General features: G+C 38.6%; 1 protein-coding gene and 1 long non-coding RNA gene across 6 annotated transcripts in view; one reads left to right on the top strand and one right to left on the bottom strand.

Annotated features, from left to right (window-relative positions):
• The window catches only part of DOCK2 (dedicator of cytokinesis 2), a 167,440-nt gene extending 150,277 nt beyond the window's left edge, over positions 1-17,163 (top strand). For 2 of the 3 annotated variants that reach the window (XM_057415140.1, XM_057415142.1), the window contains exons 43-52: positions 1,117-1,201; positions 2,668-2,754; positions 3,087-3,263; positions 4,538-4,621; positions 7,840-7,977; positions 10,276-10,403; positions 12,102-12,282; positions 13,605-13,725; positions 14,813-14,955; positions 16,343-17,163. In XM_057415140.1, the coding sequence (XP_057271123.1) occupies positions 1,117-1,201; positions 2,668-2,754; positions 3,087-3,263; positions 4,538-4,621; positions 7,840-7,977; positions 10,276-10,403; positions 12,102-12,282; positions 13,605-13,725; positions 14,813-14,955; positions 16,343-16,417 (1,219 nt within the window). In that variant the 3' untranslated portion in view covers positions 16,418-17,163. The other variant, XM_057415143.1, reaches the window with a different exon arrangement.
• Positions 17,164-17,898: 735 nt separating this feature from the next.
• Positions 17,899-23,134, bottom strand: part of LOC130602352 (uncharacterized) — a 31,024-nt gene continuing 25,788 nt past the window's right edge. For all 3 annotated transcript variants that reach the window (XR_008972885.1, XR_008972884.1, XR_008972883.1), the window contains exon 3: positions 17,899-18,038. This is a non-coding gene — a long non-coding RNA (uncharacterized LOC130602352). The remainder of the gene's footprint in view (positions 18,039-23,134) is intronic.

Here is a 23,134-nt window from a genome sequence, read left to right as displayed (position 1 = left end):
CATAAGTAAGTACTGGAATATTGGCTGACTTCAGGCTTGTGAGACTTTTGCCTCCAAATCCATCAATATATAAATAATAAGATGGAGAGAGAGTCAGGCCTGTAGTGACACAGTGATGGAACTGTACAGTACTTCCTTTTCTTTATTGATGCAGATAACCTTAGTAGGTTGGATCAGAAACCATATGTTCCTATGAAATACCATACCATAAGCTTGCTTAGCTCAACTGTTTGGGGTGTCTTCATTGGTTTCTTGCTGTAGGTTTCCAAAACATGGCTTGTTTTTACTGTAAAATACTTTATTTTCTCTGCAAATTTAGCTTTTACTTAAAATATAATTAATTTTTAAGGACAAAAATTGGAAAAAACAAAAGGAGAGGCATGTTGGTTTTGCAGAGAGACAGAACTGTGCAATCTCTGCTTTTGAATCAGCCAGTGCTAGAAGCCGAGGGGTTACAAGGTCAGTGGAAATATGTGCTTATAGGGATTAGGAATGATTCATTAGCTAAACAGAATAGACCATAACATGAATTTGCAATAGATTCTTTACACTGATGTCCCCTTCTGTGAGTATTTATATATATTTTCTTGTCTGTCACAAAAAATTCTTAGTAATGGCTTCAAATGTTTAGTTTCTTGAGTACCTCTAGTTCAGCATTGTGAGCATAATTACTAGGCATGATTAAACTGAAGTGGCATGTGCTGTGGAGGAAAAAACACATGTATTTCAGTTCAGGTGAATAGAGCCACTCTGTTCAGCCAGTTATTTTGAACAAAATATTTTCCTTTTCTATGTCATTCTAAGGCAGGCAAGCAGTGTGCATGCCACAGCAAGAGACAGGAAAGCAAAAATCTTTTCTAGACCTTCTGCTGGAGGTTTTAACATAACTACACCCAGTCACAAGCTGAAGCTTCATACTTGTAAAATACTGTGTGTTGACCCTGATTTATAGATAAATAATTGTCTCCTGAGTTTTCAGTAAAGTGTCTTTTTTCTGAGCGGTAAATTTACTTTTAATTAAAAACTCAACTGCCTCAAAATGAAATATTTCACTGAGATACCAAGATCCATAAATTTCTGAATTCTGTATTTTACAATAGTTTTTTATTCTTCCAGTTTTTACAAATCCAACAACGTGCACCTGTTCCACTACTCAAGACCAGTCAGAAAAGGATCTGTTGACCCTGAAAATGAATTTGCTGTAAGTAGATGAATGACAGAGTGATGGATGAGGTTCTGGTCACTGTGACTGAATTCTGATCTAGATCCTTTCTTAGTCTCAGATCACTCCTTACAGACACCCTAACTTTAGGATCTGGTTCAAAAAACTAAACACAAGGGTTTTCCATTTCAGCATTACTTCTATTTACTTACTCAATGATACATCCCTGTTTCAGTTGCAGATAAACATTATGTAGCGAAGTGTGTTCAACACATTTGTGTTAAGCAGTAACATTTTCTGGTACAGATTTTCATTATGAAATAAGATGCCATGTAAATGAATCTCAAATGTTTTGCCTCTTGCAGCTGACAGCACTTGAGTCAGCTGCCAGCTTGTCAATGAAGAGGTATGTGTTGACTGTCTTCATCAGTCCTCCCAAATCCAGACAGACTGCAGTACTACCTGTGTCATTTTTTTTCCCATTCCCTATGGTGTAATACTGAGAATGGTCTTTGTTGTTTAACTATTCTAGGAAATCTGCAATACCATACATTATTTTTTAGTGTCGTGCATAAAAATGTGGTAAATTTTTATATTTTCATTATATAGATACCTGATACTGTATAGTTTGTCATGGAACCATGTCATCCAGTCCTTAAGGTTAAAGCTGTGCTCTTGGGATAGTGGTGGGAAAAGCTATTTATTTAAAAGAATGGACCGTTTCAGTTCTGTGTGTGTTGATTAGTCCTGTCAACAGTTTCACTTGAGAAGCTTCTCACCCTTTTAATTTAATATAGTTAAATTCAATACTTCAAAAGCAAACTCTACCTTGACATCTCAGCTTTGCACTGTATTACCAAGACTCATGATGCACATCAACTTCCTTTGCAAACCAGAGTTTTGAAACCATTTATGAATATACTTTGGAATTGGTTTACAAAACCTACATCATTAATGTTTTCAGTGCTGATGACAGTAGATAATATTCATACTTGCTTCAGATAGCTGAAGTTAGATGAGCTGATACTGGTAAAATAAGGAGCAATAGTGTAAATGAACTAGTGGCATTTTAAACTACCAATAGCTAGTCTTGTTTGGAGAAGAAAAGAAAGGAGCAGAAAAGGGTAAGAATGCTGGCAAATTGTTGCAGGGGTATTACTGGGTTTAATTCCAGAAATATGTGGAGGGAGGAAGAATAATCTGAGTAGAGGTGAGAGTAGGTCATTTAGTTGTGGTCATTCAATCTGTAATGACAAAAATAGGAATAGATAGCAAAAGATGCAAAAGTGATTTTCCTCTGCTTTGTGCTACAGATGATGTAATCTGAAACCAGACAAATGATTTGTGCAGATTGCTGTGCTCAATTCATTTTGTAGAGTCCTTTAACGCAAAAATGTGCATATAGTTTCCATCTATATGCTTAGACTCTGACATTCCAGAAGGCAGGAAAGATTAAAGTTTAAATCCTGACATACCATTTTCTCCCTGCTATGTTTTTTTAATAGTCTATGTGGATTGAGAGAACATCGTTTGTTACAGCATACAAACTTCCTGGGATTTTACGATGGTTTGAGGTTGTCGCCATGTCACAGGTGTGTATTAACATGCTGAGAACCCAAAAAACATGTATCTATACATATCCTTGTGTACAAAATTGTGAATTTATCACACAAGACTATTTTAGTTACTTATTTTTATATCTACAAAACTGTAACTACTTACATTTTATCTTTCTATTGCTAGGATCGATGTATCTTACACCTGATTCATAGCTTCAGCACCAAGTCCTAAGAGAATTGAATAAATCTCTGTTGGTTTGATGAATATTAAGAATGTTGTGCATATACATGAATAACAGTTTCATAAAACCAAAAAGACCTTTTTATCTCTTTATTAACCTGAGAAGTTTTTTGTTTCTTTATAGACTACAATTAGTCCTTTAGAGAATGCTATTGAGACTATGTCCATGACAAATGAAAAGATTCTGATGATGATTAACCAATACCAGAGTGATGAGAACCTTCCTATTAATCCACTTTCTATGCTTCTGAATGGAATTGTTGATCCAGCAGTTATGGGTGGCTTTGCTAAATATGAGAAGGTAAGAGCTTTTAAGTCAATGCAAAGGACATATTCAGATACAGTATACCATAATCCTATTACATCCTTTGGTCAAAGTGGCAGTGAAATGTGGACTGGGATTATGAAAGCCGTAACTCCAGTGATTAAGAGATCCTCATATCCTGGTCACATCTGTCTTTGAAAGCAGAAACTAGCAAGTAGAGTAACTGAATCTCAGTATTAATTGCAGTTATGAGGGATTTCATATGTTTGTGGGACAAAAATACCCTTTTTGTGGCTAAATAGGCTCTCACACATCAAAAGATTTGGCCCAAAGTAAATGAACATCTTAATCCTACAGTGGGTCTGGAGTATTTAGATGTCAGTTAGCAATCCAGCTGTCACCAGGTTTCCTCAGTAACAGCAGTTTCCATGTAGCAGGTTTTGTTGTAAAAAACAGGAACACAAATAAAAACTGTTCTGGCAATACATGGAAAATAGAATGTCTTTTGGAACTGAACTGTAGAAAATTTGTCCCTAAGGCCACCTTGTGAAGGTGCAGCAGGAGAGAAAACAGGAATGCTAAAAGCTCATATAAATTTAAACTCTAAATTATTGAAGTTTGGGATTAAAATCAACGTGGGGTTACCCAACAGCTGCAGAAAAAGCAAGTGCCATGCCCAGGAGCAGGCTCAGCACATCAGATAGGCTCAGTGCTGAAACAATGCCATATGTGCGTGTATATATATGTACACACATGAATTATATGTGTTAAGCATGAACTATGCTGAAGGAGTATGGCTTATGCTATGTTAGTCCTCAAGTATCATTTGTTTAGCTATTTGCCAGTAATGGACTAATAGCTTCATTCTTCTTTTGTACATGGGGGATGAGATCTTTGAGCAGCAGGAGGCAGTGTGTACACAGCGTCTGGCTCTGCTTGTCGATGGCAGAGAGAGATTCCTGTGTAAGGCTGACTTACGTCAGTAAGTAGGGTACTTAAATAAAGTGATCATTTATCCAAGTAAATCATGGTACTCCAAATATGCAACTCTTTTTATTTTAAGTGCAAGCTTAATAAAATCGTAACTGGGTTTCATAGTAAGTGAAGTGAAGTTTAGAAGTGTTGGACACAGACTGAATACATTTTACCAAAACAGAGCACCTCAGTCCTCAGCTGGTACTATGAGGAATTACTGTCTAGTTAAGGAGCATGCATGTGTCTCTCTGGCCATCAGTCGGAGTCACTGCAGTAATGACTGATCTCTTTTACTATCAAAATGATGGACTGAATAATTATGTTTTTTGTCTAAGGCTTTCTTTACAGATGAATATAGCAGAGATCATCCACAGGATCTGGAAAAGCTGAACAGACTCAAAGATCTAATTGCTTGGCAGGTAACTTCTTACTGACAGCAGTCATCTGAGCCTTCATCAGCTATTCCTTTAGTCTGCTCTTTTCTATCAGGAGAACATAGCATTTAGATGACTCACTTTTACCATTTAATTTGGGGGGGGGGGGGGGGGGGTAGGGAAGGGTATGTTGGTTGTTTGGGGTTTTCTTTTACTGTTTCCCCAAAGCAGGGAGGGGTAGAAGAATGAGATTCTTGTTACAGATTTTCCTGCCTAGTTCTGTGAAGAGTTCATAGAGTATTTTGAAAAAGGATTCATAGTAAAACACTCCCTCTTAGGCTATATGTTATGTTTCAGAGTATATATAGCTGTAAGAGGACTATCTATGTATTGTCCTGTTTAGATATTAGTAGTATGAACAATGACTTCAGTTCTTTCCATTTTAATGTGGACAACAGGAAGCATGTATTACTGACCCGTTCAGATCACTGCTGGAATCTCACAGCTATGACTCCTCATCCTCTGATGTGGCATGTGATTGCTAATACATTCTTGGGGATCTAAGTGATCCTGTCCTTCAGGTTTTTTAAAATCTGTGCCTAAACTGGAGAAATGGCTTAATTAAAAGATTCACATCATATTTCCTGAGGAGTGTCATTATTACAGTGTCAGTTGTTCGATGAAATGCTGCCAAGAGTCAGGGGTGTTACCCATAAATCTCTTTATGTCTCAGGGAAAGCAGCAAGCCAGAAAAGCACTCTGTAGAACACATCGTTTGGAGTGGTTCATCAAAAGCCACATACTGTGGGCTACATTTACAGTTAAAAGGGCCAGGTTTTCAAGCCCAGGTTGTATTCCCAGAGGCAAACCAGAGCATGACAAAAGTCATAAGCCTTAATGAATTTCTGGGGAAACAAACAGTTGCAAATGTTAGAAATTCTCTTGGGAAACAGCTTTCCTAGAAGTGGGTGTTCCTTGGTTTCTCTTTGTTTGTGGGGTTCTTTTTTTTGCATGAGAAATGGAGCGTTAGTTGCTCTCAGGAGTTACATTAATGCTCAGTGAACCTACAAGATTGCTGCTACCTGCCTTTTGTGTGACAAATAGCATGGAAGGCCATTAGGAAATATTTGTAAGCTCTATCTCCAGGGGAAAACTGAATATTCTGCCTGTACTAGCAGCACCAAGGTTATTTGTTGTCTTGGTTTCGTTTGGCTAATTTATTTATCTATTTATGTATTTATTATTTATACATGTATAATTATATAACCAATAACATACATATATATATATAACCAGTACTGCAGGAACCCTTTCGCCCTCAAAGAGGAAAATCCATCTATAGGAGGTGGTAACAGAAAACCTGCTCTTTTTGCTTTTGCTCATTTTCATTCAAGGGAAAATGGCTCTCTTTATTGACCTAAGCATTTGTCATGATAATGGAGGGAAGAAAAACATGACCTTAGAAATCATCAATTCTATTTGCATTATCTAGTCCAAATAGGAATTATTACTATCTATATTTATACTGATGCTCGTCAATTTATACCAGTGCTGCGAGGGCTGGAGCAGCTCTGCTCTGGAGCCAGGCTGGGAGAGCTGGGCTTGTTCAGCCTGGAGAAGAGAAGGCTCCTGAAGGGAAGACCTTAGAGCAGCTCCAGGGCCTAAAGGGGCTACAGGAAACCTGGAGAGGGGCTTTGGACAAGGGCCTGTAGGGATAGGACAAGGGGAATGGCTTTAACCTGCCAGAGGGAAGACTGAGATGAGCTCTTAGGCAGAAGCTCTTCCCTGTGAGGGTGCTGAGGCGCTGGCACAGGGTGCCCAGAGAAGCTGTGGCTGCCCCATCCCTGGCAGTGTTCAAGGCCAGGCTGGACACAGGGGCTTGGAGCAAGCTGCTCTAGTGGAAGGGGTCCCTGACTGTGGCAGGGGTTGGAACTGAATGAGCTTTAAAGGTGCCTTTGAACCCAAGCTGCTCTATGGTTCTATGATTTATCTCTGTTTCAGAGATGAGAAACAACAAGATTTAACCATTTATTCCTCACAGCCTTTGAAATGAATCTTCCAAATGGTTTTAACGTATCTATTTTATTTTACTCTTTTCTTAATGTTTCTTAATGTTTCCTGTTTCATTTCAATTGATCTCAGTTTGATTATTGATTTGAGTTACCAACCTTTACAGCTTCTTCTGTATCATTGCCCACCACAGGCTCTGTATAAGGTTGCTTTCTGAGCATCTGAAGTACTCAGTGGATTTACTGGTATAAATTGATCATAACACCATCTGGCATAAGGTGGTAATTTCTGTCTATGCCTGCAAATCCCTCAAAAGAGGACAAACACATCTCTGTAATAGATGGTCTTTAATACCATGTTTTTAAAAGTTATATTGAAATTGGCCTTTCTAAAGTAGGATCAAGTCAGTGGTGGACTGATGTTTACAGTATTATTTATGGGGTCAGAACACCAAACGGAAGCATGGAATTTATTTATTAAAATAAATGGATTTTACAGAAGAAGCTCCAAACATTAATGCAAAATGGCTATCCCAAAGGATGAGCAGCAAATCCAAAAAGCACAGGGGTAGAACTGAGCACAGTCAGCCTGGATAGTGCAAGCTGCCTCTGTTCGTGGCTTGAGTTGTTCATTGTTGTATTGACTATTTCTTGACGTGTGGGGAGAACAGAGGAAGTCTGCAGTATAAAATTGAGGAGAAAGGAAGAGGTCACCTTCAGTAACCAGACATTCACATACTGAATTGTTGCAGCAGTTGTCAAAGTGATCACATGAGGAAGCCCCGAAAGATTGATTGAAACCTTTCCCTTAAATTGCTTAATCCTCCATTTGAAAGAAAAGGGTATGAAACCACCTGCCTGGAATCCATTTGGATATCTTTTCATCCTACCATCTTTGTTGTAAACTATGGCAGGCACCTTCAGAAGCAGGTGGGATAGGAGTGTAAGAATGTTTTTAAAGGCTCACATAGTGTCTTTAATGTCATAAGGGATTAACATTAAAACACACAGGAGAGGCAGAACAGTCACTATGAGGCAGCCAACGTGCCCGAAAAACTTACTGAGCAAGCCCATTTTTGAAGAGTCCTTTGCATCTTCTCTTGCTGTTAGAAGCTGAGATCAACTGACAAATCTATCTGCCAATCACAGGAAGAGTTTTGCAGTTGGCTTAGCAGATACTTTAAGTGGAGCCAGAGGGGTTGTCAAACACTGTCTAATATTCTCACTTCCTCTTTTTTTATCCCCCTACTTAAGATACCTTTCCTTGGGGCTGGAATTAAAATTCATGAAAGAAGAGTTTCTGATAATCTTCGTCCTTTCCATGACCGTATGGAGGAATGTTTCAAGCATTTAAAAGTTAAAGTGGAAAAGCAATATGGAGCCAGAGAATTGGTATTGTTCTCCTTTCAACCTCTTTTGCAACTTCTCTTTACTTACTACACATCTTGCTGCTCTACACAAAAACACATACCAAACTTCTGCTTATGGGTTTTCTTGTGATGTGAAGGTAGTTGGACCTGAGTTCTGTAGTCAAAGAGTTGATTCAATTCTCTGATGTATCTGGAAGGCTTGGAGTATTTTATTATGTCTATTAAAATTACAATTCTTTACTGCCTTCTATGGAAGAAAAAGCAAATTTTCATGTTTCTTCTCTTTGTAAGTTTTCTTAGTGGTTTAGGGCTTTGATCTACAATTGATGTCTCCCTGTGCTAGCCACTTCCAGCTCTGCTGTGAAGTAAACCCTCTCATGTGGATAATACTATAAATATTAGTTGACACCAAGATGAAATATATGGGAATTGAAGGATAACTTCCAAACGCAAACTCTCCGGACAATTCTTCAATAAAATAGTCTATCTGAGCTTGTGCAGGCTAGCAAGAATGATGTTGGCTGCTTTTTGTGATTAAACAACAGTTGCCTTGGAAAAATATTTTATGTTGTTGCTTTCATGTTGATGAGTTTATAAAAGTATTTTTCTTCTGTTTTAAGGGAAAAAGTAGCAAGTTTCTAACCTAAATTTTGGATGTGTCCCTGCCCATGGCAGGGAGGTTGCAACTCGATGATCTTAAGGTCCTTTCCAACCCTAACTATTCTATGATATTGTGCTGTGTTACAAAGCATGAAAATGATGAAAGTTCTATATATTCATCTGAGTGTTTTTCCTATTTTCAGTCCCATGCCACCATCCTTGCAATAATAAAGAGGTTGTAATCTACATTTAGCAATATTGCTAATGCTTGAACCCTTCAGCACTCTTACAGATCAGCACTTCAGCAAAAGCAACCTATTTATAAGTTTGCAAGAGCAGAGAATGTTCTTTACAAATGGCACTGCTGCCCTTTTGCCATGTCTTAGACTCTCTGGTGGCTGGCCTGAACTTTTCACTACCAGAAAAGAAAAATATCCAACCAAGCTGTGCAGCTATTGTGTCTGTATCTCAGGATTCCAGCCATTCAAAGGATGAGCAGCATGTAAACTCACTGCATGTAAACTCTGCAAAACACTTGAAAGTAATTCTTGAAATAACAGATGTTTCCCAGTCTTCTGCTAAGTATTGGTCTTAGTGAGAAATGACAGCAGAAGCAAAGTGTTTGGGAATTTGGCACAAGAAATTACACATGGATTTTTAATATTTTCTGGACAATCAGAACATACTCCTGTACTTTTCATATGAAATGTTTTTTGAAGTTGTTCATATCCTGTTTATAGGATAGAAATTGAGGGAGGTTGGAAAATTAGTTTATGATTTGCATGCATGGGGAAATTCTCCAAAGCCCGTCTCATATCTCGACACTGATAAGCTAACTCGAGAGAGATGTGCCCACCCAGGAAACACTCAAACACAAAAAGAGAGAAAAGCTAACTGCACTCCACAAATTTAGATCCCAGAAGTCACCCCTGATTAGAAAGAAAACAGTTCTAGAATTAGCAAAGAAATGAGACCCTTGTGTGATCTTACTAACACGGGTAACAGGAAGACATTTGGAATTAAGTCAGATTGTTTCAGTTAACTTTGTACCAGGCTGCAAAGTTTAATAAGCTTTAATTAAGCTTAATATTTCCAGTGTGACAGCTAAATCTTCTTCAAGAAGATCTGGAGTGGTATCTCCTTTTTCTCCTTCCACTGCAGAACATACGTGTACTCTTCAACCTTTGCAGAGAGAGTTGGTGCTGCTTGTATGGATATGTGGTGACATGCAGAGGAGTCCTGTTCTTCTTCTCTGGCTACTAGGGCAATATTAATTCTGTCCAAATTTGCAAACATATAATTTAAAAGGCCACATTAACATACAGAGATGGCAGAACCTGTGGTCTTGGAGACAGAGCATGATTACCATCTTGGAGCAAGGACTAACTAAATCCATTTACCCGAGCAAGTACATTAATGGCGTGCCCCAGGTCTGATCAAAATAAGATCAGCAGACACTGTTTCTCTTCATTTCTTTTTCAAAACATACAGTTTATTATGGCAGTTGTAGTTTGTTTAGCTACTCACTGTGTCATCAAGTTTGGGAGGTCTTAAGCGTAAGAGTGTATTCAGCCAGAAGGTAATTAATGATAGCAAATAAGTTCTTTCATGACAGATGTGTTAAAACATCTGTACTATTGTCAAGACCTAGTGACAAGGGATGAAATGAGGTTCACACCAAGTTGTTTGATAGAATGTGGTTCTCTTTTCCATCCTACAGCCAGATTTTGATGATAAGAGAGTAGGACGGCCAAGGTCAATGCTGAGATCCTATCGCCAGCTGTCAGTTATTTCCCTGTCTTCCATGAATTCAGACTGCAGTACTCCAAACAAAACCACTTCAGAAAGGTTGGTTATGAATACAATACACATTTTCTTTCAGTACTGTTTTTTAAGCAGTTTTATGGGATGAAACTAAAAGACATTTTTAAAAAGTCATTCAAGGATAAAGACCATTAACAGTCTCTTCAGGCTATGCCAAAATTATTTTTAATAGTAGCTATCACTTCCTCCAGGCTTAGAGCCTCAGTATTGCAACCTTAATACACAAAATATACTCAACTCTCACTGAAAAACTGGCATTTCATTTTCAGAAGACAAGTGTTTTAAAATCTAAGTGACATTTCAAAAAATAAGAAAGCCTATAAAAAGAAACTTTGCAAGTTTCTTTTTCTACAGCTTTTAACTTAATGAGCATCTTTTTGCTTGTCAAAATTGGAGAGGAAAAGGACATCCTTCACAAAATTACTGGTAAGGAGGTGGAACATTTTAGTAAAGCCTGCAGTAATGTGACGTTTGCCTAGTCTGCTTGTTTAACTGCAGCGCTGGGAAGCACAGAGGTTGAGAGGACAGTTATAGGTATACTGAGTAGATTTTTCACTCAGAAGTTGTTTTATTTGCTTTATAAATTATCCTTTGGGCACACTGAACTTCTTCCCAGCCAAGGTACATGTAAAATGGATCTTGCTGAGCAGTGTTTCATTGTGATTTTTTTCAAACATCTGAACTCCTTTTTTGATTCCTTCACGTTTTAGAAGTCCAAAGGTGTATGCCTCTAACTTGGAGTGCTCCTTCTTAAGATACCCCTCTGTTCTGGCATGATTTACGGTCAGTTTGTGGTTTAACACTACTTCAGTTTTCTGAGCTGCCTAACAAGATGTGTAGTATCACACATTATGAGAGGCCCCAGGCTCCTATTCCTGCCCCTCAGCTTCTACTCAAGTAGGGTGCAGCACACAGCCATGATTTGTGTCACATCTGCCAGCCCCAGGTCCCTAGGAAATCAAGACGCCTCTTATGGAACCAGACAGCTGAATCATGCAACTATTTTCAATTCTTATGATGCTAATTTATTTCTAGGAAGCGCAGGTCAATAGATTCACCAGGCTGTTTCATTTATCAGTTTTTATGTTGTAAAATAAGTTCAGGAGGGGAGTAAAGTAAGTTCAGAGGGGGTAAAGCCAGCACCAATTTAATATCTGTTTGGGTTTTTTTTTAATTAAAAATGGCCTAATTTTTGAACTATAAAAATTAGAGGAAGAGGAGGGAGATTTGGGTTTGTTGTTGTTTTGTTTTGTTTTGTTTTTTAATCAATTATATGTTTTGTTGCTCAGTCTGGTGAAATAAATAGGAGAATACATTTAAAACATGACAATAAATACTCTGTTCCACTGTTTTCAATAACTGAAAGAGCATGTCAGCACCATCATCACTGCACGTAAACTTGCCATATGAGCTCTTAACTCCATTTAGTTTAGTTCTTAAGCTAATGCACAAACCTTTAAAAAGGGATTTGAACTCATATTAATATTTTACATTCTTTGCAAGATTTTAAGACAAGGTCATACCCCTGAAGGTATTTCCTTTGTTTCTACAGTTGCCAGCTGAAGTACATCGTATACGTTTTGCCAACAGTTTGCAAGGCTGCATAGAAAGTCAAAGGAAAGGATGACCCGCATTTATATTTCATGGGGAAATGACATCAGAATGCCAGTGGCTTTTAAAATATCACTCAGCAACTTGTACTTTTTTCTTTTCCTCCTGCAGCTTTGATCTGGAGGTAGTGCTACCAAAGCAAGCAAAAGCAGAATCAGAGGAGACTGCTCTGCAAATTAATCCTCACCCTGAAGTCAAGAGGAGAAAGTCCAAAAAAAGAACAAAGAGAAGCAGTGTGGTGTTTGCTGATGAGAAGACATCACCTGATATCTCTATGTCTGACACAAAATGTGTATGTTACTGACTTACAGTAGTATTTTATATTCCATAAAAAAGAGGACATTACTGCTTTGCATAGGAAAATAACTAAACCCACATAAAACTGCCATAAAGGGAAATATGCAGGATGCAGAGATGGTCTGCCCTGCTATGAATGAAACCTGCGAGGTGCTGAGGAAGAAACAAATCAGGCCAAAAATCAGAACGTCTCCTCTTGCTTATGATGACAGATAATAGAGCCCTGAAGTTGCAAATTTTGAATCTCGGTTAGCTTAAACTGGGGGTACTGCACTGGGCAGGTTCAGCCAGCAGAGAGGCAACTGCCTGTGCTGCCATTTCATGGCAGCTCTGCAGTCACGGCTGTTTGGGAAGTGATGAGCCCTGAACATTTTGTACCTTGTTATGGAATATGCAGCTGTTAGGAAACTGCAAGCTTGCAAACAGTGTTCCTTAAACAGTGCCAGACTGAAGTTTGGAATCACTGGCGTCTCTCGCTCCACAGATCATCTGGGTGCTTTTATTGCACTGCTAGATCATTAAAATGACTTATGGACAGAAACAATTTTGAAAGGTGTCCTCTTGCTATACAAGCCCTATGGAAATTAAATTGTCTGGCAACAAGAAATTGTTCAGTTCCATGGGGAGAGCATAAGTCATTTGATCAAAAAAAAAATTGTAGGAATCATCAAAGGTAAAGTGAATTCAGTAGAAAGCTAAGATTCTTTTGGGGAACAAGGAGAAGCTTATGGAGGTTCTCTTAGACTACATGTCCTCAGACAAAAGAGGGCTATATAGCACAGTCATTCTTTGAGAAGCATTAATATCCAAAACCAAGCAACACCTTTGTCCTGTGATTATATTAGGTAACACACACCTTGCTGTGGAAATCTCACTGCTTACTGAGTCACAGGATTTTCTTTCGCTTCAGAAAAAAAGTGACAATCTTGCAGTAGCCAAGGGGGCTATGGAATTGCAATAGTCAGAAATGTATTCAAAACTTCATTTTCCTTTGCAGATCACAGCCAGAGCTGTCTGATGGCATTATTCCACAGATAGGATAGGAATATCATATATAAATCATCTCCCAAATCATGTCATATTTTTTAGCTAGTATATAATATTTGATGTGGACCCAGTTCTGATGCTTTTAATTACTTTTAGTTTACTCCGCAAACAATCCCCAAAAGGACTTGGGTTAGGCATAATAGTTTGGTTTTTAGTTATTTTCTTTTATGCTTTTTCACAAAATCTTGTTTTGCTTGCATCTTTGTTGCTCACATCTCAATTCATCATTAATGGACTTTGGTTTTTTTATTGGTTTTCTTTATTAAACAGGTGTTGAGGAAATATGAGTTCATGAGTGACACCAACCTCTCTGAGCATGCAGTGGCACCTCAGAAAACGTCTGTCCTCAAGCAGATGAGTCCTGTCAGTCGTTCTATGCCAGTTATTCCAGGTAAGCTGCTTACAGTAAGATGAGAGTTCTGCACTTTTTTGTTGCTGTGTTAAGGAAGCAGCAATAAAGGATTTGGCCCAAGCAGAGCAGGTAGTGCTGTCTGTGACTCCATGCCTCTGAGATGGAGATTACAGTAAGTGTGTATTGTGTGCGTGGGCTGGACTGCTGCTGCCACTGCTTGTTGACACTGTGCTGCCCAGTTCCAAAAGCATTGCTGCTGCCACTGCTTGGTGACACTGTGCTGCCAAGTTCCAAAAGCATTGCTGCTGCCACTGCTTGGTGACACTGTGCTGCCCAGCTCTAAAAGCACTGCTGTTGGAGCTCCAAATTTGGCTTTGTTGTAGTGTGGGCATTCTTCCTGCCTTGAAAGAGGAAAGGTCTATTCATCTTCCTTACCCCTCACAGCAGAGGGCAGCGTTTGAAACGGAAAGAGAAGATCTGTGCTTTGGCAGATGAATATCCCCAGAGGCTGGCCCATAGTAGGGTGTCAACTTCTGCTTTGAATGTTAGAGAGGAAGCCTCATAAGCCTCCCTCACAGGAAGAGGAAGGAAAAATAGCGTAAGGTAACTGCCCACTAGAAAGACTGACAACTGCATGGCAGAGAAGGGGAAAGTGTAAATGAAAGTGGATCTCATTTCCAGGCCAGGGTGTGTAAAGAAAATGTGCCCCATTTCCATGTTCTTTACCCCCTACTTCTTCCATAACATATCTCATTTCTTAGCTTGCACTTCCTCTATCCCTCTCATTGTCCCTATCTTTCTAGATGCCTTTAACAGACATTTAGCACAACACAACAGACTGTCACAGCCCACTTCTTTTTCATGTATTTATCTATTTTTAATTCTTTGACCAGATTGGTTCATTATTTCACTATTCAGTTTTCATGTAATGAAGTTTAGCGCTTCCCCTCTAAACTTACTCAGTAAGCTTACTTACTTTTGTGTTCTAAGAATTTAGTTACAGTAAAAATATCTAAATTCTTTCTAGCCATTGCAGTAGCTCATTATTTTGAATTCTGCTTTGTCTTACACTCTGACTGTCCTGTTTTGGTTTTGTTTTGTGCAACCAATATGTTTCTGTTCTAAGGATTAACCCTGACGGTTGGCCCTGTGGCACCTGACGAAACAATTGCATCACACAGGTTGAGTCAACCAGTGTTTCCTTCCACCTCAGATGGTGACAAGAAAACCTTAAAAAAAAAGAAAGTGAACCAGTTGTTTAAAACAATGGTAAGTTGTGTGTGCTTATGGGGGAAGGAGAAAGTGTTGCTTCTTCAGGAATTCTAGGCTATGAAAATGAAGTCATTTTAAAATAACAGAAGATTATATGTCAAACTCTTCTCCCCCCCCCCTTCCCCCTTCTGTCGTCAAAGAGAGAGGTGGAAGCTCTGTAGGGATGCAAACATGTGCCTCTGGCTGCGCTTGCTGAAGCACGGGGGTACATCTTCGGGTGTTTGAAAAGCAGCCCCGATGTGCAGTTCTGCTTCGGGACCACAAGAGGTCTCATGTGACCTAGTCATTTACTCGGATTTGCGTTTGATAACGTTTATTAGCAGCAGAGGAAAGCGATTGTTTGTTGCTCGATTTAATCACATGGGGCAATTAGCGCAGGCAGCTGAGTAAGGTAAGCATAGCATATGTGGCAAAACATGCACAGTGTGGTCAGTCTCTGATGGCAGAGATGCTGCTTTCGAAGTAGGATTTAGCTTATGCTGGAATAGTTAATGCTGCTCAAAACAGGTTGCCTTTGAAGTAGAAAACCTCTCACTCATTTCTGTGGAAACTTCCCACAATTAAAACAATTGATTAATGCATCGTATGAAAGCAAATGATGTATATTCAGTGCAGATATTAAGATTAAAATGTTAAAAGGTTTTCCTGTTCTTTCAGGTAGCGGGTGACATTTAATGCAGGTGCAGGTAGCTACTGATAGGCATAATGCATAAGCATTCTGTGACACCTACAATGTTTGATGTATCAACTTTGCTGATCTTTCAAAGCTAAAGTTAATTTTGTTTTGTTTTAGTTTATTTTGCTTTATTTTGTTATTTATTTTTTTCTGATGGATAGGTTTCATTGCTATCCATTTGTTTCTGCAGTGTTTCAAAAAATATAAATAGTGACTTCTGGGACAACTGAGCAACATTTAGGAAAATCTGCACTTAGGTGTGTTCATAATAATATTTTCCTGGTAGGAACAAAATTAACCCATTAATTTGAAGTCTGTAGGATTTCACTTCAGTTTATCATGTACTTGCTCTTTTCAGACCCCAGAGTAACAGCTTTTCAGTGTGATCTCATCCAGTCTCATTTAAACCTAAATAGGATATAAAATGTCCCTTTTTATAAGTCTGAAAAAGGACTGAACAAAGCTACAAATCCACTTGTATAGTGCTTCACAGCACAAGTTGAATCATGTGGACAGGTATAAACACAGGTTTATGGCTTTGTGGAACAGAGAATTAATTCAAAATATCCAGGATTTGATCAACATAATCTTTTCTCTAGCCACAGCTTGAGGCCACTAGCTAGTAATTAATATAAATATTACCATACATACTGAATCCAATGCAGCAGTCATTTTAACATATGGCACTCTGTTCCTCTTGTTTTCCAGCGCATTTCCAGAGTTCTAGAAGATGGAAAGCAGTCTGTGGAGCATTATTTCAAATCTTCATCTACAGATCTGTGATTGAGTCTGTTACAAGACCACTTCTCAACTGAAAATAATTATCTATACATACATCTCCTATTTTAAAGTCCCAGCTACTCTAAAGGAAGTTCACATAGATGGCTAATAAAAAATAGGAACAACACTATTAATAAGCTCTGATAAGTGACTTGTGATACATATACAGGAATAACATTTGAAGAAAATACAACAGGACGTGTCCACCAGGACATGCAACAGAAGTTCACTGAGCCTTTGGGCATAGAGTTCAAAGGACATTGGGTGTTTCCTGATGACAAAATTTACTCCTCAGAAGAAAGATGTATTAAAAGTCCACCTACAGTGCTTGCTGTATAATGTAAGTCAGATCCTGTTCTTTTCAAAGAGGACAGAAGTTACATTTTTTGTAGCTGGTACAGACACATTCCAGCTATCTTTTAACTATTACTGGCAGTGTAGTCAAGGCAACAGATGGCTCAGCACAAAATAGCCGCTGACAATGTACTCTGTTTCTGGATTTACAGTCCTTGGATCCCTCTGCTGCTCCCAACACACTGCTCTGTATCCTCAGTCTTTCTCAGGGTGATGTCTGTGACTCTGACACCATATGCCTGAGTTATATTCAGAACAGTGGCTATCATGTTGAAAACATGGGCAAAAGTTTATTTACACATGTATGAGTTGCTATTACATCCAGCAGCACAATAAACAAAAGCTGGTTTTTTGGCTGTTCATCAATAAAATGTTAAAAATTTATTTGCCTTGAACGTTTCTCCCTGAAATCTCTAGATATCTTTGATAGGAGGTAATAGTTTCTTACTGACAGCAAATGGAATTCTATGAGTCCAAGTCTTCTGCTTTCAAAATTGATTTTCTATGTCTCTCCAACTCATGAGGTAGAGTTGGAGGATGATCTCTTGTTGGCATAAAGCTACACGGCACTGCACGTCAGCATCTGAGGATTCTGTAGCCTGTCGGTTCTTTCTAAAGGCAAGTATGTTATCCACATATAAACATGAATAATCGATTTTCTTTGTTCATCCCTCCATGTTTCAGATACCTACGTGGGTTTGTATTAATAAAATATGACCATGAGTCATGCTGTGGATGGTAAAGGCTGGCCTTGCTGCCATTTGCATGGATATGGGAAAGACTGAGAGGTTAAAATTGTTCCTTGATGAACAGTTGAATCAATGGGAACACATCTTTGGTTTGTTCTGAGCATAACTATTTCTATAAACACTTTTATGTTCAGCATGAATAATTGATGTAATGAATTTAGCCTCTCTTTGCAAGTTGTCAGTGTGAAGCTGTTTTCTACAGGAATAATTAGCAATTGTTTTCTGTGAAAAGTTTGAAATGTTTGCCATTGGAACTAATACTGTGCCAAGAAATACTTTTCACTAGAATAACCATAGACAGCAAACCAAAATGGGGCCAGTTTCACAGTAACCACAGTATTTGCTGGCATGGATACTGAGGGACTTCTTGTTTCACTTGCTTTTTGCAGAAAATCCTGTGGTACTGCTGCTGAGGAAGCACAGAGGAAGCACAAAGTTTTTCTAGCAAAACAGCTCAGTTTAATAGAGCAGGTTATCTGGGAGTGGAAGTGAAATGTTGAGGGGTGCATCATCTTGCTAACCTAGAGGAAGAGAAGAGAGGGTACTAAGGTTGTCCTTCAATACTATTTGCAGATACACTGAAGAAATACAGATATCTCAAACTAAAGTATTCTAAAAGACGAGGCTTTTTTTTCTACTGAGAATGAGCAAGAAAAGGATGATTTAGCAATTGTTTCTTCTTTGTAAAGATACTTGTTGAAGGATTTCTTTTGTTTATTGCATATTGCAGCTATGTTTTCATGTGAGAGTGAGAGTTTTAGCTCAAGCTGTTATTATAAATTCTAATTTAAGTACTGTGATGAAAAATAAAAATGGTCAAAGAATGAAAACAAATACCAGGAAGGCAGGAGCCTGTCTGAAGGAAGTTTGGTGTTGAGTCTTTAGCTATTGGGGCAAGATTGATACGTGTGTTTTGCTTGGGGTTTAGTATAATTTTTGATGAAGAGCTTAGATTCACCAAATTTACCAAATATCAGCAAAAATCCTGATGGTTGTCCCACATCACAGATTTTCTTCTTCTTGCCAGACCAGTTTTTGATCTGATTCAAGCCTGAAATCCGGTAAATCAACTTTGCAGCAGAGCAAAATTAACTAAGAAAAGAATAACTGCCAAGAGCAAGGCACACATGGGACTGGAATTTTAAGGGTGTTTGGACAACAAGCTCCAGCCATTCACAAGTTTCCAGGAACTGTGGATCCTGGGGCTTAGTCCAGCTAAACAACATACTGTGAAGAATAAGTGATGCCCTGGGATAGCAGAGTAAAAGTATGGCAATCTGGCAACACCTCTTTGAAATTGTAAATCAGCACCTATTGTCATTTCTGTCACAAGCTGAACAGGTACTGCTTGACATTGCATCACACACAGTCTGTAACCTTCTTTGTTAGACAGTGGAAACTGAGAGTAAATAGAATTGTAGAATGGTTTGGGTTTGAAAAGACTTTAAAGTTCATCTAGTTCCAACTCACATTGGGCGCAGTGGGTGCCGTGTTGGTTATTCTGTATGGAGTCCACAGGCACATTAGGCTTCACTGGAGCTCTTTTTTCATTTGCCTTTTTGATATTCCTTGGTCTGGCTTTTGGCTTTTTCTCTAGTTCTCTAATTTGTTTCATCCTTTCTTTAAGGATTCATTAATTCTGTATTCTTACTCTCTGTCTTGGGACACCAGTCTTGTGTGGGGGAGAAAGAGGATTGTATTTCTTCATAGTTTCAGAAGTGCAGAATATAAAATTAACAATTTCCTCCTTTTCTAGCCTATTCATAGTCGATAGATGGTCACAACAAGCAAGTTACATTAACTCAGAACAGTATGTTAAAATAAAGGCAATACAGCATTGTAGAATTTCCCGGGTGTGTTACTAATGCATCACATGAACCTTAGTAGTGTAGAAGACTGAGAATGTGAAATGTGTCTAATTTCATCATGCTTAAATTGAAGCAACCTTGTGCCATCCTGGTCTGTGGAGAGCAGACCTCATATAATTGACATGGTGGACTATTCTGCTTTCCACAAGAGGTTTGAGATGCAGAGGCAGTATGCTCCCACAATTACTAAGACAAAGAATCTGTACTATACAGCTTCCATAAGAAGCTGGAAAATTCTCCATTTCCATTCTCAGCCATCAAGTTGCCTGAGCAGTGATGAGGAGTTTCAGCACCAGCTAGTAAATTCTACTGTGTTTTTAGGCAGCAACCATTTTACTGTAAAAACTGGCTGAAGAGCAGCTCCTAACCTGAACTGTCAAAGAGCAATAAACCCATGCCAAGCATTTGTTCACAGTTCTTAGAAAAGCAGGGAGTGGGCAGACAGGTTAATGCTTTTATGACATGTTACTGAAGTTACTGAAGTGTCAGTGACAAAGTGGATTTAGAGATTGAGTTGCTCCCTTTAACCCATTTGATATATACAGCTTTTGTTGTTTAGCTACTTTGCTGCTTGCTTCATTGCTAGTGGCAATGATGGAGCAGAGGCTTTTATTCAAAATGAGTTTAGGGTATGTGTGAAGAATCCTGCAAGACAAAAATCTGGAATGATGACAGGAAACTGCTAAGAGGACTTGGATGATCTGACTTGATCAGTTTGAATAAGAAGTATCAGCAACTCTACAACTGAAGTCTGATTAAATCACAAAATACAGTCCATACCCAGAGTCATAATGAGATTTTACACTGATTGTAATAATGAGTAAAAATCTCTGCTTTGGACTATGATAAATCCATAAATATTTTATTGTACTTACAGCTATAGAGATTCTGGATCAAGCTGTTCACTAATGTCACAGTATTGCAGCAGCTGTAGCATGTCAGGCTTATTATGAGGGATTTTTTATTTCAGCCCAAGTAAGAGCAATGGAAGCATCTTTGAAATAATGATAGAACTTAAATCACTAAGAGCTTGCCAAGCTCCCAGGTAGGTCTGTTCCACCCTGATCATGGGATGAGGGTGCTTTTAAACAAGAAAAGCTGTTAAGCCAGCTGTTAAACCTGATTTTAAACTCTCAAGGGAGGGCAGGAGAAGATGTTTTGTTTGTTATGATATCTGATTTCTCTTTAAGTCAGGTCCAGGAGTTGTGTTTAAAGCCATCTAATTACATCTTTCTCTATGCGAACTTGCTATTCTATTTTAAAGGATATTACTTTAGCCATCATGAAAAGACTAAAAGATCCTTTTTTGTTCCAGCTTCAGAATAACTCCACCAAACAAAGGATCCTTCTCATGTAGAAATCAAGAGAATTCAGCCGATTTAAAGCCAAACTGTCTTTTGTGTCATCTCTTTTTTAAAACTATTTCTGAGGAGTGAAAAATAAAGTTTAAGGATCCTTTTCCTCATTGATTTTTGGAAGTGGATATCCCCATCTTGTTACATGATTATTTTTTTTCTGAGGAATACGGAAGTCTATGGAATAAGTTTGCAGCCATCTCCAAACCTGGATGCCTTGGAGTAGTCACTAGTATTATAGTACTTCTATTTCCCTCCCAGAACTGAGTTTCTGCTTGCTCTTAGGCATTCAAGGTCCTTTTGAAAGGGAGCATTGAGCAACATTCCAGGGACTGCCCTCAGTTGTAAGGACTTCAGCATAGGCAATGTTTGCTGCTATGAAGTGAGGAGAGTAGTTGTTCTTTATTGACTCAGTCTGTAATTTTCTATCCTGATTTGCTACTGTAATGCAGTGTGTGCTAAAGATTAACACTGTAAACGAATAATTGCTCTGCAAACAAAGCTCATGTAGGCCATGGATTCCATAAACTTTAAAAATGTTACATAATCAGGATTTTAAAGCAAGGACAGTTTGATCTGGTAGGATTTTGGCTAGAATTATCCCTTTCAGTATAGGTCTCTGACTTCCAGGATAGCAGAAAGCTCCATTGTGCCATGAGTGATCTTTCATGTGGCTGACCCTAGAATTAGACAGACACCGAGTGTTCGTAACAAATACAGTTTCATGAGTATTAGTGGAGGTCCATATGTGCCCCAGTGTGCATGGGTGTATTCAGCCTATCTTTACTAACAGGTTAATGTGAGAGGCAGGAGTGGTCTCTCATTCATAGGCCTTCCCTTTACCTTGAATTAGTTCAGCTGATGGTAGCTAGCTGCTGATGGTGTTGCAATGGCTTTAAGTTGTGATTGATTCAGAAGGCACACGAAAGTTGACGGGGATCAGAAACTAGTCCTTTAAGGTATTTATGCCCTGAGTTGGGCGCTGACTGCCAGAAAAAGGATGGTCATGTAGCAGGAATCTTCCACTGTTGTAACTAGAAAAGGTCTAAAAAAACCCTCTGTGTTTGACAGATATATTGAGGGATTTTCCCAGAATGTTTTTTAGACCCAAGAAAACAGCCCTGGGTAGAGTTGCTTTAGATGCAGCTCTTTTAGCTGGGAATATCATATTTTATCATACAATAAAGCATGTGGATACCTGGATTTTACAGATACTGAGAAACATGAAGTCCTTACTACCTGACTTCTCAGTCATGCTTCAGTAGTGCTTTGACACGCTCACTCGTACTAATGCACAGTGCCTGAATTTATAGAATCTGTCTTAACAAATGCATTTAGGCTTCCTTCACGAGACAAGAAAACAGAACTATTGGAGATCAGTACTGGAAAAGAGAAGAGCAAAGGAGGCAATCCTAAAAGAAAGACAAAAGTCTCTAAACTTACAGAATTTTTGCACAGGATTTCAGAGCAAATGAAGGATTCTAATACGAAAAATTTACAAATGTTTGCATATTCAATTGGTTATTTTGACAGATCCCAGAATTAGATCTAGAACTATGTAATACTGGTAAGGGGCCAGCGATCACGCCAGTGTAAAAACCTGTTGCGAAGTTATCTCTAGGGGAGATCGCGACTGATTCCATATATTTCCCAGAATTGTCACTAGGGGGAGATAAGAAGTTGCGATACTTTGCGATATAATGGATCTCCAACTACCCAGATACTGGAAAACTGAAGTGGAGCAACTGGAAGTGCAAGGATTATTAACACTGTAAATCATCTTATTCACAAGTTAGATGATCTTAGTTTACTGCAGTTAAACCCTGGTACATTAAAACAAGTTTATCTATGACTGGGTGTGTCTGTAGAGTAGTTCACTGCACTTACTTGTTCCAATTCACTTATCAGGTTTAGTTGTTAATTAATTTTCGCCAAGTGTTTGTGTTGTGTAAGTACCAAAGGGCGGAGAACATCGTGAACGGGGCGGGGGGGGGTCTGAAAAATCCTTGGTTCTGAAATGTCTTCTCAATAAGATCTCCATTTACCTTGTGGAGTGGGAGGAGCTGATTAATCCAGACAAGCAAATACCTTGATGCTGAAATCTGACTGAAACAGAAGTTTTAGCATGTCACTTTTTCTACTTTAAATTTTAGCATGTCACTTTTCTTCCTTTGTATAAATCCTGCTGTGCCTCTTGCTGAAATACACAATAATTTAAATTGTAAAGGCATTTGGAAAGGTGCACAGTTTAATTTCCATGGTAAATACTATGTTCATACATCACCTCATTTGATTTTAGCACCATTTATTCGTGGTATGAGCAGATATTTAGTGGTAAGCATGAACATATAAGCAGATAATCTGAAACAGGCAAGCATTTCAGATGTTTGGAAT

Source organism: Pezoporus wallicus, unplaced genomic scaffold (assembly GCF_028554395.1).
Source record: "Pezoporus wallicus isolate ANWC-B61680 ecotype Strahan unplaced genomic scaffold, APGP_CSIRO_Pwel_v1 contig_4161, whole genome shotgun sequence".
NCBI lineage: Eukaryota > Metazoa > Chordata > Aves > Psittaciformes > Psittacidae > Pezoporus > Pezoporus wallicus.
This window is presented reverse-complemented; position numbering and strand designations above follow the sequence as displayed.